This window comes from Cherax quadricarinatus, chromosome 17 (assembly GCF_038502225.1).
Source record: "Cherax quadricarinatus isolate ZL_2023a chromosome 17, ASM3850222v1, whole genome shotgun sequence".
NCBI classification, from domain to species: domain Eukaryota; kingdom Metazoa; phylum Arthropoda; class Malacostraca; order Decapoda; family Parastacidae; genus Cherax; species Cherax quadricarinatus.
The window spans coordinates 23,905,037-23,917,339 of NC_091308.1; the positions used below are offsets into that span (position 1 = coordinate 23,905,037).

A 12,303-nucleotide genomic window follows, 5' to 3' on the forward strand; every position below is an offset into this window, starting at 1 on the left:
GGTCTTAGACAGGGATGTGTAATGTCACCATGGTTGTTTAATATATTTATAGATGGGGTTGTAAAAGAAGTAAATGCTAGGGTGTTCGGGAGAGGGTTGGGGTTAAATTATGGGGAATCAAATTCAAAATGGGAATTGACAGAGTTACTTTTTGCTGATGATACTGTGCTTATGGGAGATTCTAAAGAAAAATTGCAAAGGTTAGTGGATGAGTTTGAGAATGTGTGTAAAGGTAGAAAGTTGAAAGTGAACATAGAAAAGAGTAAGGTGATGAGGGTATCAAATGATTTAGATAAAGAAAAATTGGATATCAAATTGGGGAGGAGGAGTATGGAAGAAGTGAATGTTTTCAGATACTTGGGAGTTGACGTGTCGGCGGATGGATTTATGAAGGATGAGGTTAATCATAGAATTGATGAGGGGAAAAAAGGCGAGTGGTGCGTTAAGGTATATGTGGAGTCAAAAAACGTTATCTATGGAGGCAAAGAAGGGAATGTATGAAAGTATAGTAGTACAACACTCTTATATGGATGTGAAGCTTGGGTGGTAAATGCAGCAGCGAGGAGACGGTTGGAGGCAGTGGAGATGTCCTGTCTAAGGGCAATGTGTGATGTAAATATTATGCAGAAAATTCAGAGTGTGGAAATTAGGAGAAGGTGTGGAGTTAATAAAAGCATTAGTCAGAGGGCAGAAGAGGGGTTGTTGAGGTGGTTTGGTCATTTAGAGAGAATGGATCAAAGTAGAATGACATGGAAAGCATATAAATCTATAGGGGAAGGAAAGAGGGGTAGGGGTCGTCCTCGAAAGGGTTGGAAAGAGGGGGTAAAGGAGGTTTTGAGGGCGAGGGGCTTGGACTTCCAGCAAGCGTGCATGAGCGTGTTAGATAGGAGTGAATGGAGACGAACGATACTTGGGACCTGACGATCTGTTGGAGTGTGAGCAGGGTAATATTTAGTGAAGGGATTCAGGGAAACCGGTTATTTTCTTATAGTCGGACTTGAGTCCTGGAAATGGGAAGTACAATGCCTGCACTTTAAAGGAGGGGTTTGGGATATTGGCAGTTTGGGGGGATATGTTGTGTATCTTTATACGTATATGCTTCTAAACTGTTGTATTCTGAGCACCTCTGCAAAAGCAGTGATAATGTGTGAGTGTGGTGAAAGTGTCGAATGATGATGAAAGTATTTTCTTTTTGGGGATTTTCTTTCTTTTTTTTGGGTCACCCTGCCTCGGTGGGAGACGACCAACTTGTTGAAAAAAAAAAAAAAAAAAAATATTTTATGAAAAAGAGGATAAATAAATATACAAGGTATGATATAGCACGTAATGAAAGTAGTTTGTTAGATTGTGTATTGGTGGATAAAAGGTTGATGGGTAGGCGTCAGGATGTACACGTTTATAGAGGGGCAACTGATATATCGGATCATTATCTAGTTGTAGCTACAGTTAGAGTAAGAGGTAGATGGGACAAGAGGAAAATGGCAACAAGAAGAGGGAGGTGAAAGTGTATAAACTAAGGGAGGATGAAGTTCGGGTGAGATGTAAGCAACTATTGGCAGAAAGGTGGGCTGGTGAAAGTATGAGTAGTGGGGGGCTTGAAGAGGGTTAAAATAGTTTTAAAAATGCAGTACTAGAATGTAGGGCAGAAGTTTGGGGTTATAGGAGGGTGGGTGCAGGAGGAAAGAGGAGTGATTGGTGGAATGATGAAGTAAAGGGTGTGATAAAAGAGAAAAAGGTAGCTTATGAGAGGTTTCCACAAAGCAGAAGTGTTATAAGAAGTGTAGAGTATATGGAGAATAAAAGAAAGGTGAAGAGAGTGGTGAGTGAGCACAAAAGGAGAGCAGATGATAGAGTGGGAGAGGCATTGTCAAGAAATTTTAATGAAAATAAGAAACAATTTTGGAGCTAAACAAGTGAGTTAAACAAGTTAAGAAAGCCTAGGGAACAAATGGATTTGTCAGTTAAAAACAGAGTAGGAGAGTTAGTAGATGGGGAGATGGAGGTATTGGGTAGATGGTGAGAATACTTTGAGGAACTTTGAAATGTCGATGAATAAAGGGAGGCAGTAATTTCATGCACTGGCCAGGGAGGTATACCATCTTTTAGGAGTGAAGAAGAGCAGGATGTAAGTGTGGGGGAGGTGCGTGAGGCATTATGTAGAATGAAAGGGGGTAAAGCAGCTGGAACTGATGGGTTCATGACAGAAATGTTAAAAGCAGGGGAGGATATAGTGTTCTAGTGGTTGGTATTTTTGTTTAATAAATGTATGAAAGAGGGAAGGTACCTAGCAATTATCAGAGAGCATGTATAGTCCTTTTATATAAGGGGAAGGGGGACAAAAGAGATTGTAAAAATTATAGATGAATTAGTTTACTAAGTACACCTACCATCCGACTTACGACCGAGTTCAGTTCTGAGAAACCAGTCGTAAATCGAAATGGATGTAAGTCGAACTTTACTACTGAATATCAACATCACATTTTTGTAATGACTTTATTTTATTGTTTTATTTTGGTATTTCATGTTTTACTTTACTTTTTATGCTGTTAGTACTGTATTTTATACAGTAAGGCTTAGGATAAACACTGTGTACAACACAAATACAGTGGACCCCCGGTTAACAATATTTTTTCATTCCAGAAGTATGTTCAGGTGCCAATACTGACCGAATTTGTTCCCATAAGGAATATTGTGAAGTAGATTAGTCCATTTCAGACCCCCAAACATACACGTACAAACGCACTTACATAAATACACTAACATAATTGGTCACATTGGGAGGTGATCGTTAAGCGGGGGTCCACTGTAGTTGTTTATTTCCCAGAAATTTGGCAAAAAAAAACACGGTCGTAAGTCAAGTGGTTGTAAGTCAAGCAGGTCGTAAGTCGGATGGTAGGTGTATACCAGGAAAAGTGTATGGTAGGGTTATTATTGAAAGAATTAGAGGCAAGACAAAATGTAGGATTGCAGACAAGCAAGGACGTTTTAGAGTGGTTAGGGGATGTGTAGATCAGGTGTTTACAATGAAGCATATATGTGGTAGAGAAGTTTTTATTACATTTATGGATTCAGAAAAGGCATATGATAGAGTTAATAGGGGAACAATGTGGCAGATGTTACAAGTATATGGAATAGGTGGTAAGTTACTAAGTGCTGTATAGAGTTTTTTATGAGGACAGTGAGGGTCAGGTTAGGGTGTGTAGAAGAGAGGGAGACTATTTCCCAGTAAAAGTAGGTCTTAGACAGGGATGTGTAATGTCACCATGGTTGTTTAATATATTTATAGATGGGGTTGTAAAAGAAGTAAATGCTAGGGTTTTTGGGAGAGGGGGTGGGATTAAATTATAGGGAATCAAATACAAAATGGGAAGTGACACAGTTACTTTTTGCTGATGATACTGTGCTTATGGGTGATTCAAAAGAAAAATTGCAGAGGTTAGTGAATGAATTTGGGAGTGTGTGTAAAGGCAGAAAGTTGAAAGTGAATATTGAAAAGAGTAAGGTGATGAGGGTATCATATGATTTAGATTAAGAAAAATTGGATATCAAATTGGAAAAGAGGAGTATGGAAGAAGCGAATGTTTTCAGATATTTGGGAGTTGACAAATCAGCGGATGGATTTATGAAGGATGAGGTTAATCATAGAACTGATGAGGGAAAAAAGGTGAGTGGTGCATTGAGCTATATGTGGAGAGAAAGAACGATACCTATGGAGGCAAAAAGGGGAATGTATGAAAGTATAGTGGTACCAACACTCTTATATGGGTGTGAAGCTTGGGTTGTAAATGCTGCAGCGAGGAGGAGGTTGGAGGCAGTGGAGATGTCCTGTCTAAGGGCAATGTGTGGTAGGGGTCGTCCTCGAAAGGGTTGGAGGGAGGGGGTAAAGGAGGTTGTGTGGGCGAGGGGCTTGGATTTCCAGCAAGCGTGCATGAGCATGTTAGATAGGAGTGAATGGAGACGAATGGTATTTGGGACCTGACGAGCTGTTGGAGTGTGAGCAGGGTAATATTTAGTGAAGGGATTCAGGGAAACTGGTTATTTCATATAGCCGGACTTGAGTCCTGGAAATGGGAAGTACAATGCCTGCACTTTAAAGGAGGGGTTTTGGGATATTGGCAGTTTGGAGGGATATGTTGTGTATCTTTATACATATATACATCTAAACTGTTGTATTCTGAGCACCTCTGCAAAAACAATGATTATGTGTGAGGTGAAAGTGTTGAATGATGATGAAAGTATTTTCTTTTTGGGGATTTTCTTTCTTTTTGGGTCACCCTGCCTCGGTAGAAGATGGCCAACTTGCTAAAAAAAAAAAAAAAAAAAAAAGATATCAACATATAGCTATAAAGAACAAGGCACAATACGATAGCTGGAAGAATACACAAATAACCCACACATATCCTCCAGAGGTTCTGTCTCGCATTCTCATGCCTATAGACTGGCCAAAACTCTCACTCCCTTTCTTGATACTTTTTCTCCTGTTCATCTCCGTCACTCTCAAGACTTCATCATACATGTTCTCCCTCTCCCGACCTGTAAGATGCTTAGTCTTGATGTTGTGTCCCTCTTCACTAAGATCCCTCTTGATGATGGTCTTAATTTTCTCAGAGTGAAGGCCAATGAAGGGTTACTACATCTTCCTCTACCTACTAATATCTTTCTTGATCTGATTTGCCTTGGTGTGGACTCTTAATACCTTTTCCTTTCAAGGTAAATTTTATTCTCAAACCTTCAGTGTTGCTATGGGCTCTCTATCCCATTCTTGCTAATCTTTGTACAGAATACTTTGAAACTGTTCTCTTTCCTACTACTGGTGTGGGCCTTTCCCTCTGGCTCTGCTACATAGACGACATCTTTACACTTTGGTCCCATGATTCTGGTCTCTTCAAACCATTTCTTGATGCACTTAACAGTCTTGTTCCTTCCATCAAGTTTAAAGCTGAATGGGAATCTAACTCTATGCTGCCTTTCCTAGATGTGTATGTCCACCACTTGACTCCAGACTTTTCATTTTCCGTTTATCACAAGCCCATGAATAGCGGTATGTACATTCACTACTTTTCTTACAATGTGCCCTCTGTCAAGAAAAGTGCACTTATTTCTCTTTCTCTGTGGCCTCCACATTTGTGACTCCTCAGTTCTTGACTAAGAATTTCCACTCTTCCAATTTCATAAACTCTGCCTTCTCACATGCTAAACAGACTTTCTTCTCTCCCAAACTCTCTACTCCTGAGAAACCTCCTGTTCTCTGCCTTCCCTATACGTATTTCTAGTGTCTTTCTAATCTCCACAACTCTCTCCATTCCTTACACATCAACCTTACTTTCCACCAAACTAACACCATTCACAGTAATTTAGTTTGTACTCTACCCTTGCAACTGAAGCCCCTGCTGTCTACTCTATTTCATGCTCCTCTCGTCCCCTTCAATATTTTGGAGAAACGAGCCACTCCTTTTCTGACAGACTTGAAGAGCACAAAAAAGTGTTTGGCTTGCCACCACCAATAATGCTCTTTTCTGTCATGTTAGAGATCACAGTCATCCTATTGACTGGTCCTCAGTCTATTCTACATCTAGCCTTTACAGCTATTGTATTCTTGAAGCATCCCTTACAACAGCTTTCCTTGTATTAATCTTAGTCCTGGCTTTGTGTGTGTAGATGCCTTTCTTTCTCCTTACATTGTCAAATGCTCCAAACTTCAAAACATTTGTGACTTGACATGATCCCTTCTTCTCTTCCACCTCTTCTCCTTACATTTTTCTCCATATTTCCTTTTTCTTTCTTTTCTTCTGCCTAGTGCAATCTGTCCTTCAATTTCATCCCCCCCTCCCTTTCCCTATGTTTTTGGTCATACCCCTTATGGGCCCTTAGCTCTCCTGCAGTGCTCCTTTTTCTTGTCCTTAGACTTACCCACTTCTATTGCAACTACAACTACTACTCCTTTACTACTATTTCTGCTACTACCTTTTACCTTTTCTACTAATATTACTACTACTACTAGTATTGCCCACCTTTGCTCCCCTTGCTCTTTGTTATGGCATAAACTACTACTCCTATTTCCACCACCAACATTACCACTATCACTACAGCCTCTCCTCACTTAGCAACGTACTCGTTTACTGATGCCTCAGACTTACGACGGGCTCTCTGACCAGTATGCATACCTAAATAATGTATTATAGAGCTGATTTCCTCTATTCTGCTTATTTCAATATACAGTACACTACTGTATAAACATTTAAAAATATACCAGAAATGTTATAAATGGTGCAAAGGTGACATTAAAACAATATCAAAGATGATTGATATAAACCCACTACCATTATAGTATGCTCCTTACTTAGCGACGAATTCGTTTAACAACATGGTCCTACGAATGAAACTCTGTCATTAAGTGAGGAGAGGCTGTACGTACTTCTTTTTCCTCCTTTCTTTCTCCCGTCCATGTCCTTCTCCCTTATATATACTGGCTCACTCGCTCTTCTATCAACGTGACTTGTGAATAATTCAAGATGGACTGCAATATTGTCTTAAGCTTTTCTCTTTTCTGTGTATAGGTTATTTATGTACAGTGGACCCTCGATTATTGGCCGTTCCTGTTATCGCCCAACTCGGTGATCAGCCGGTTTTTCGGCTCCCGGTGATTGGCCGTCTCGTACGCGTCCGTCCACCGGCTAGGGTCACTTGCACATCAGTTTGGCTGTGTCCTTCAGGGCGTGAGGAAGCTTCTGTTCATACATCCAAACATTTTGGTTGTTTTCCATTGTTTTTAGTGTTTTTTTTTTGCAGTATAAGTAACCATGGCTCCAAAGAAATTCCTAGTAAAGTTCCTGTGGTAAAAAAAGTGAGAAACACCATGGAATATAAGTGTAGCAGGCATGTAGGGAGTGTAGCAGGCATGTAGGGAGTGTAGCAGGCATGCAAGAAGTGTAGCAGACATGCAGGAAGTGTAGCAGACATGCAGGAAGTGTAACAGGCATGCAGAAGTGTAACAGGCATGCAGGGAGTGTAGCAGGCATGTAGTGAGTGTAACAGGCATGCAGGGAGTGTAGCAGGCATGCAGGGAGTGTAGCAAGCATGCAGGAATTGTAGCAGGCATGCAGGGAGTGTAGCAGGCATGCAGGGAATGTAGCAGGCATGCAGGGAATGTAGCAGGCATGCAGGAAGCATAGCAGGCATGCAGGAAGTGCAGCAGGCATGCAGGAAGTGTAGTAGGCATGTAGGAAGCATAGTAGGCATGCAGGAAGCGTAGCAGGCATGCAGGAAGTGTAGCAGGGATTCCAGAAGCCAGCATTAGTCTTCAATAAAGGTATGTAATACTGACTTGTTAAAAAATTAATTTTTGGTGAATATTTTTGTCTCGAATGGATTAATTGTAATTACATTAATTCTTATAGGAAATATTATTTCAATTTTCGGCCATTTCGGTTTTAGGCCAAGCTCCTGGAACGGATTACAGCCAATAACCAAGGGTCCACTGTATGTGGCTATAAGTGACATTTCTTCATCAACTCTACCCATTAACACATGAGTACCACAATGCAACATCCAGGATCATTTCTATTGTTTTTGTAAAATACAATCAAATGTCTCCTAAACAAAGTTTAATTTAATGTACCTTTAATTATTTATTGCAAGGTAAAGCTGATGTCATGAATTAAAGAATTTTAAAATAATTGCAATTGTAACAACTGCATATATAACTTGCCCTCTTGCTAAGGAAAATTAAATAACATGGCAACTCAAACAAAATTATTTTGAAGAGCCCCTAAGCTCAATCAGCTAGAGATAAATTTAAGCTACAAAAGATTTATGATAGTAACTTACATGTTTCTCTTGGAAGAGAAGTGCGAGTTAGGGTGATCCTCTGCAGTCACTGAGGTAATCTTTTGCTTGGCAAGGGAACGCTTGGCTAAAAACTCTCGTCTCATAGAATCCCCACCTGAGGAACTGACTGTGGAAGATCGTGGTCGATGACCTAAAGGAGAATCACTTAATCCTTCCATTCGCACCTTAGATGGTGTAGGCACTGGAGATGTACGAGGTTTCTCTGCTATGCTTCCTGAGACACTTGAAGACTGAACCTTGTAATTAAAAAAAAAAAAAATGTGATGCTACAGTTCAGATGCATCTCCAAACTGCAAATAACCCCACCCCTCCTTCAAAGTGCAGCTACTGTACTTCCCACCTCCAGGACTCAAGCCCAGCTAACTGATTTCCCTGAATCCCTTATAAATGTTACTTTGCTCACATTCAAAGAGCACATCAAGTCATACAAACCACTTGCCTCCAATCTCTATCTAACACGCTTACACAAGCTTATTGGATGTCTGTCCAAGCCCTTTACATACAAACCTCCTCTGCTCCCTCCTTCCAACCTTTCCGTGAACAAACCCTACCATGCCTTCCCTCCACTACAGATTTATACACCCTCCACATAATAATGATTTTTTTTTTAACACGTCAGCCATATCCCACCAAGGCAGGGTGACCCAAAAAGAAAGAAAAAATTTTCATCATCATTCAACACTTTCACCATCACTCATACATAATCACTGTCTTTGCTGAGGTGCTCAAATATGACAGTTTAGATGTCCCTCCAAACTGCCAATATCCCAAACCCCTCCTTTAATGTGCAGGCATTGTACTTCCCACTTCAATGACTCAAGTCTGGCTAACCAGTTTCCCTAAATCCCTTCATAAAATATTACCCTGCTCACACTCCAACAGCTCGTCAGGTCCCAAAAACCATTCGTCTCCATTCACTCCTATCTAACAGGCTCATGCACACTTGCTGGAAATCCTAGCCCCTCGTCCACAAAACCTCCTTTACCCCCTCCCTCTAACCTTTTTCGAGGACGACCCCTACCCCACCTTCCTTACCCTACAGATTTATAAGCTCTCCAAATCATTCTTTGTTCCATTCTCTCTAAATGACCAAACCACCTCAACAATAATAATATTATTATTATTATTATTATTCTTTCTTTCTTTCAATGCACCAGCTGTATCCCACTGAGCTGGGGTGGCACAAAAGGAAAAATGAAAGTTTCTCCTTTCAAATTTAGTAATATATACAGGAGAAGGGGTTACTAGCCCCTTGCTCCCAGCATTTTAGTCACCTCTTACGACATGCATGGCTTACGGAGGAAGAATTCTGTTCCGCTTCCCCATAGAGGTAAGAGGAAATAAACAAGAACAAGAACTAGTAAGAAAAATAGAAGAAAACCCAGAGGGGTGTGTATATACGTATATGCTTGTACATGTATGTGTAGTGTGACCTATGTGTAAGTAGAAGTAGCAAGACATACCTGAAATCTTGCATGTTTATGAGACAGAAAAAAGGACACCAGCAATCCTACCATCATGTAAAACAATTACAGGTTTCCGTTTTACACTCACTTGGCAGGACGATAGTACCTCCCTGGGTGGTTGCTGTCTACCAACCTACTACCTATAATTATTATTATTATTATTTTTTTTTTCAACAAGTCAGCCGTCTCCCACCGAGGCAGGGTGACCCAAAAAAGAAAATCACCAAAAAGAAAATACTTTCATCATCATTCAAAACTTTCACCACACTCACACAGAGGTGCTCAGAATACAACAGCTTAGAAGCACATACGTATAAAGATACACAACACATCCCTCCAAACTGCCAATATCCCAAACCCCTCCTTTAAAAGTGCAGGCATTGTACTTCCCATTTCCAGGACTCAAGTCCGACTATATGAAAATAACCGGTTTCCCTGAATCCCTTCACTAAATATTACCCTGCTCACACTCCAACAGATCATCAGGTCCCAAGTATCATTCGTCTCCATTCACTCCTATCTAACACGCTCATGCACGTTTGCCGGAAGTCCAAGCCCCTCGCCCACAAAACCTCCTTTACCCCCTCTTTCCAACCCTTTCGAGAACGACCCCTACCCCGCCTTCCTTCCCCTATAGATTTATATGCTTTCCATGTCATTCTACTTTGATCCATTCTCTCTAAATGACCAAACCACCTCAACAACCCCTCTTCTGCCCTCTGACTAATGCTTTTATTAACTCCACACCTTCTCCTAATTTCCACACTCCGAATTTTCTGCATAATATTTACACCACACATTGCCCTTAGACAGGACATCTCCACTGCCTCCAACCATCTCCTCGCTGCTGCATTTACCACCCAAGCTTCACATCCATATAAGAGTGTTGGTACTACTATACTTTCATACATTCCCTTCTTTGCCTCCATAGATAACGTTTTTTGACTCCACATATACCTCAACACACAACTCACCTTTTTTCCCTCATAAATTCTATGATTAACCTCATCCTTCATAAATCCATCCGCCGACACGTCAACTCCCAAGTATCTGAAAACATTCACTTCTTCCATACTCCTCCTCCCCAATTTGATATCCAATTTTCCTTTATCTAAATCATTTGATACCCTCATCACCTTACTCTTTTCTATGTTCACTTTCAACTTTCTACCTTTGCACACATTCTCAAACTCATCCACTAACCTTTGCAATTTTTCTTTAGAATCTCCCATAAGCACAGTATCATTAGCAAAAAGTAACTGTGTCAATTCCCATTTTGAATTTGATTCCCCAAAATTTAATCCCACCCCTCTCCCGAACACCCTAGCATTTACTTCCTTTACAACCCCATCTATAAATATATTAAACAACCATGGTGACATTACACATCCCTGTCTAAGACCTACTTTTACCGGGAAGTAGTCTCCCTCTCTTCTACACACCCTAACCTGAGCCTCACTATCCTCATAAAAGCTCTTTACAGCATTTAGTAACTTACCACCTATTCAATATACTTGCAACATCTGCCACATTGCTCCTCTATCCACTCTATCATATGCCTTTTCTAAATCCATAAATGCAATAAAAACTTCCCTACCTTTATCTAAATACTGTTCACATATATGCGTGTGAATATAATGCAGAGAATTTGTAGTTTGGAAGTTAGGAGGAGGTGCGGGATTACCAAAACTGTTGTCCAGAGGGCTGAGGAAGGGTTGTTGAGGTGGTTCGGACATGTAGAGAGAATGGAGCGAAACAGAATGACTTCAAGAGTGTATCAGTCTGTAGTGGAAGGAAGGCGGGGTAGGGGTCGGCCTAGGAATGGTTGGAGAGAGGGGGTAAAGGAGGTTTTGTGTGCGAGGGGCTTGGACTTCCAGCAGGCATGCGTGAGCGTGTTTGATAGGAGTGAATGGAGACAAATGGTTTTTAATACTTGATGTGCTGTTGGAGTGTGAGCAAAGTAACATTTATGAAGGGGTTCAGGGAAACCGGCAGGCCGGACTTGAGTCCTGGAGATGGGAAGTACAGTGCCTGCACTCTGAAGGAGGGGTGTTAATGTTGCAGTTTAAAAACTGTAGTGTAAAGCACCCTTCTGGCAAGACAGTGATGGAGTGAATGATGGTGAAAGTTTTTCTTTTTCGGGCCACCCTGCCTTGGTGGGAATCGGCCAGTGTGATGATAATAAAAAAAATATATATATATGCTTCAATGTAAACACTTGATCTACACATCCCCTACCCACTCTGAAGCCTCCCTGCTCATCCGCAATCCTACATTCTGTCTTACCTTTAATTCTTTCAATTATAACCCTACCGTATACTTTTCCTGGTATACTCAGTAAACTTATTCCTCTATAATTTTTACAATCTCTTTTGTCCCCTTTCCCTTTATATAAAGGGACTATACATGCTCTCCGCCAATCCATAGGTACCTTCCCCTCTTTCATACATTTATTAAACAAAAGTACCAACCACTCCAACACTATATCCCCCTGCTTTTAACATTTCTGTCATGATCACATCAGTTCCAGCTGCTTTACCCCCTTTCATTCTACGTAATGCCTCACGTACCTCCACCACCCTTACATTCTGCTCTTCTTCACTCCTAAAAGATGGTATACCTCCCTGGCCAGTGCATGAAATTACTGCCTCCCTTTCTTTCTCAACATTTAAAAGTTCCTCAAAATATTCTCGCCATCTACCTAATACCTTCCTCTCCCCATCTACTAACTCCCCTACTCTGTTTTTAACTGACAAATCCATACTTTCCCTAAGCTTTCTTAACTTGTTTAACTCACTCCAAAATTTTTTCTTATTTTCATTAAAATTTCTTGACAGTGCCTCTCCCACTCTTTCATCTGCTCTCCTTTTGCACTCTCTCACCACTCTCTTCACCTTTCTTTTACTCTCCATATACTCTGCTCTTCTTTTAACACTTCTGCTTTGTAAAAACCTCTCGTAAGCTACCTTCTTCTCTTTTATCACACCCT

The 12,303-nt window shown here is 40.8% G+C and overlaps 1 protein-coding gene across 1 annotated transcript in view; it reads right to left on the reverse strand.

Moving 5' to 3' along the window:
* Window positions 1-12,303, reverse strand: part of plx (PTB_TBC1D1_like and TBC domain-containing protein plx) — a gene marked incomplete in the record, with an annotated part of 401,111 nt that overhangs the window by 272,483 nt on the left and 116,325 nt on the right. The window contains 1 exon segment of the mRNA XM_070085876.1: window positions 7,828-8,084. Coding sequence (XP_069941977.1) covers window positions 7,828-8,084 — 257 coding nt within the window.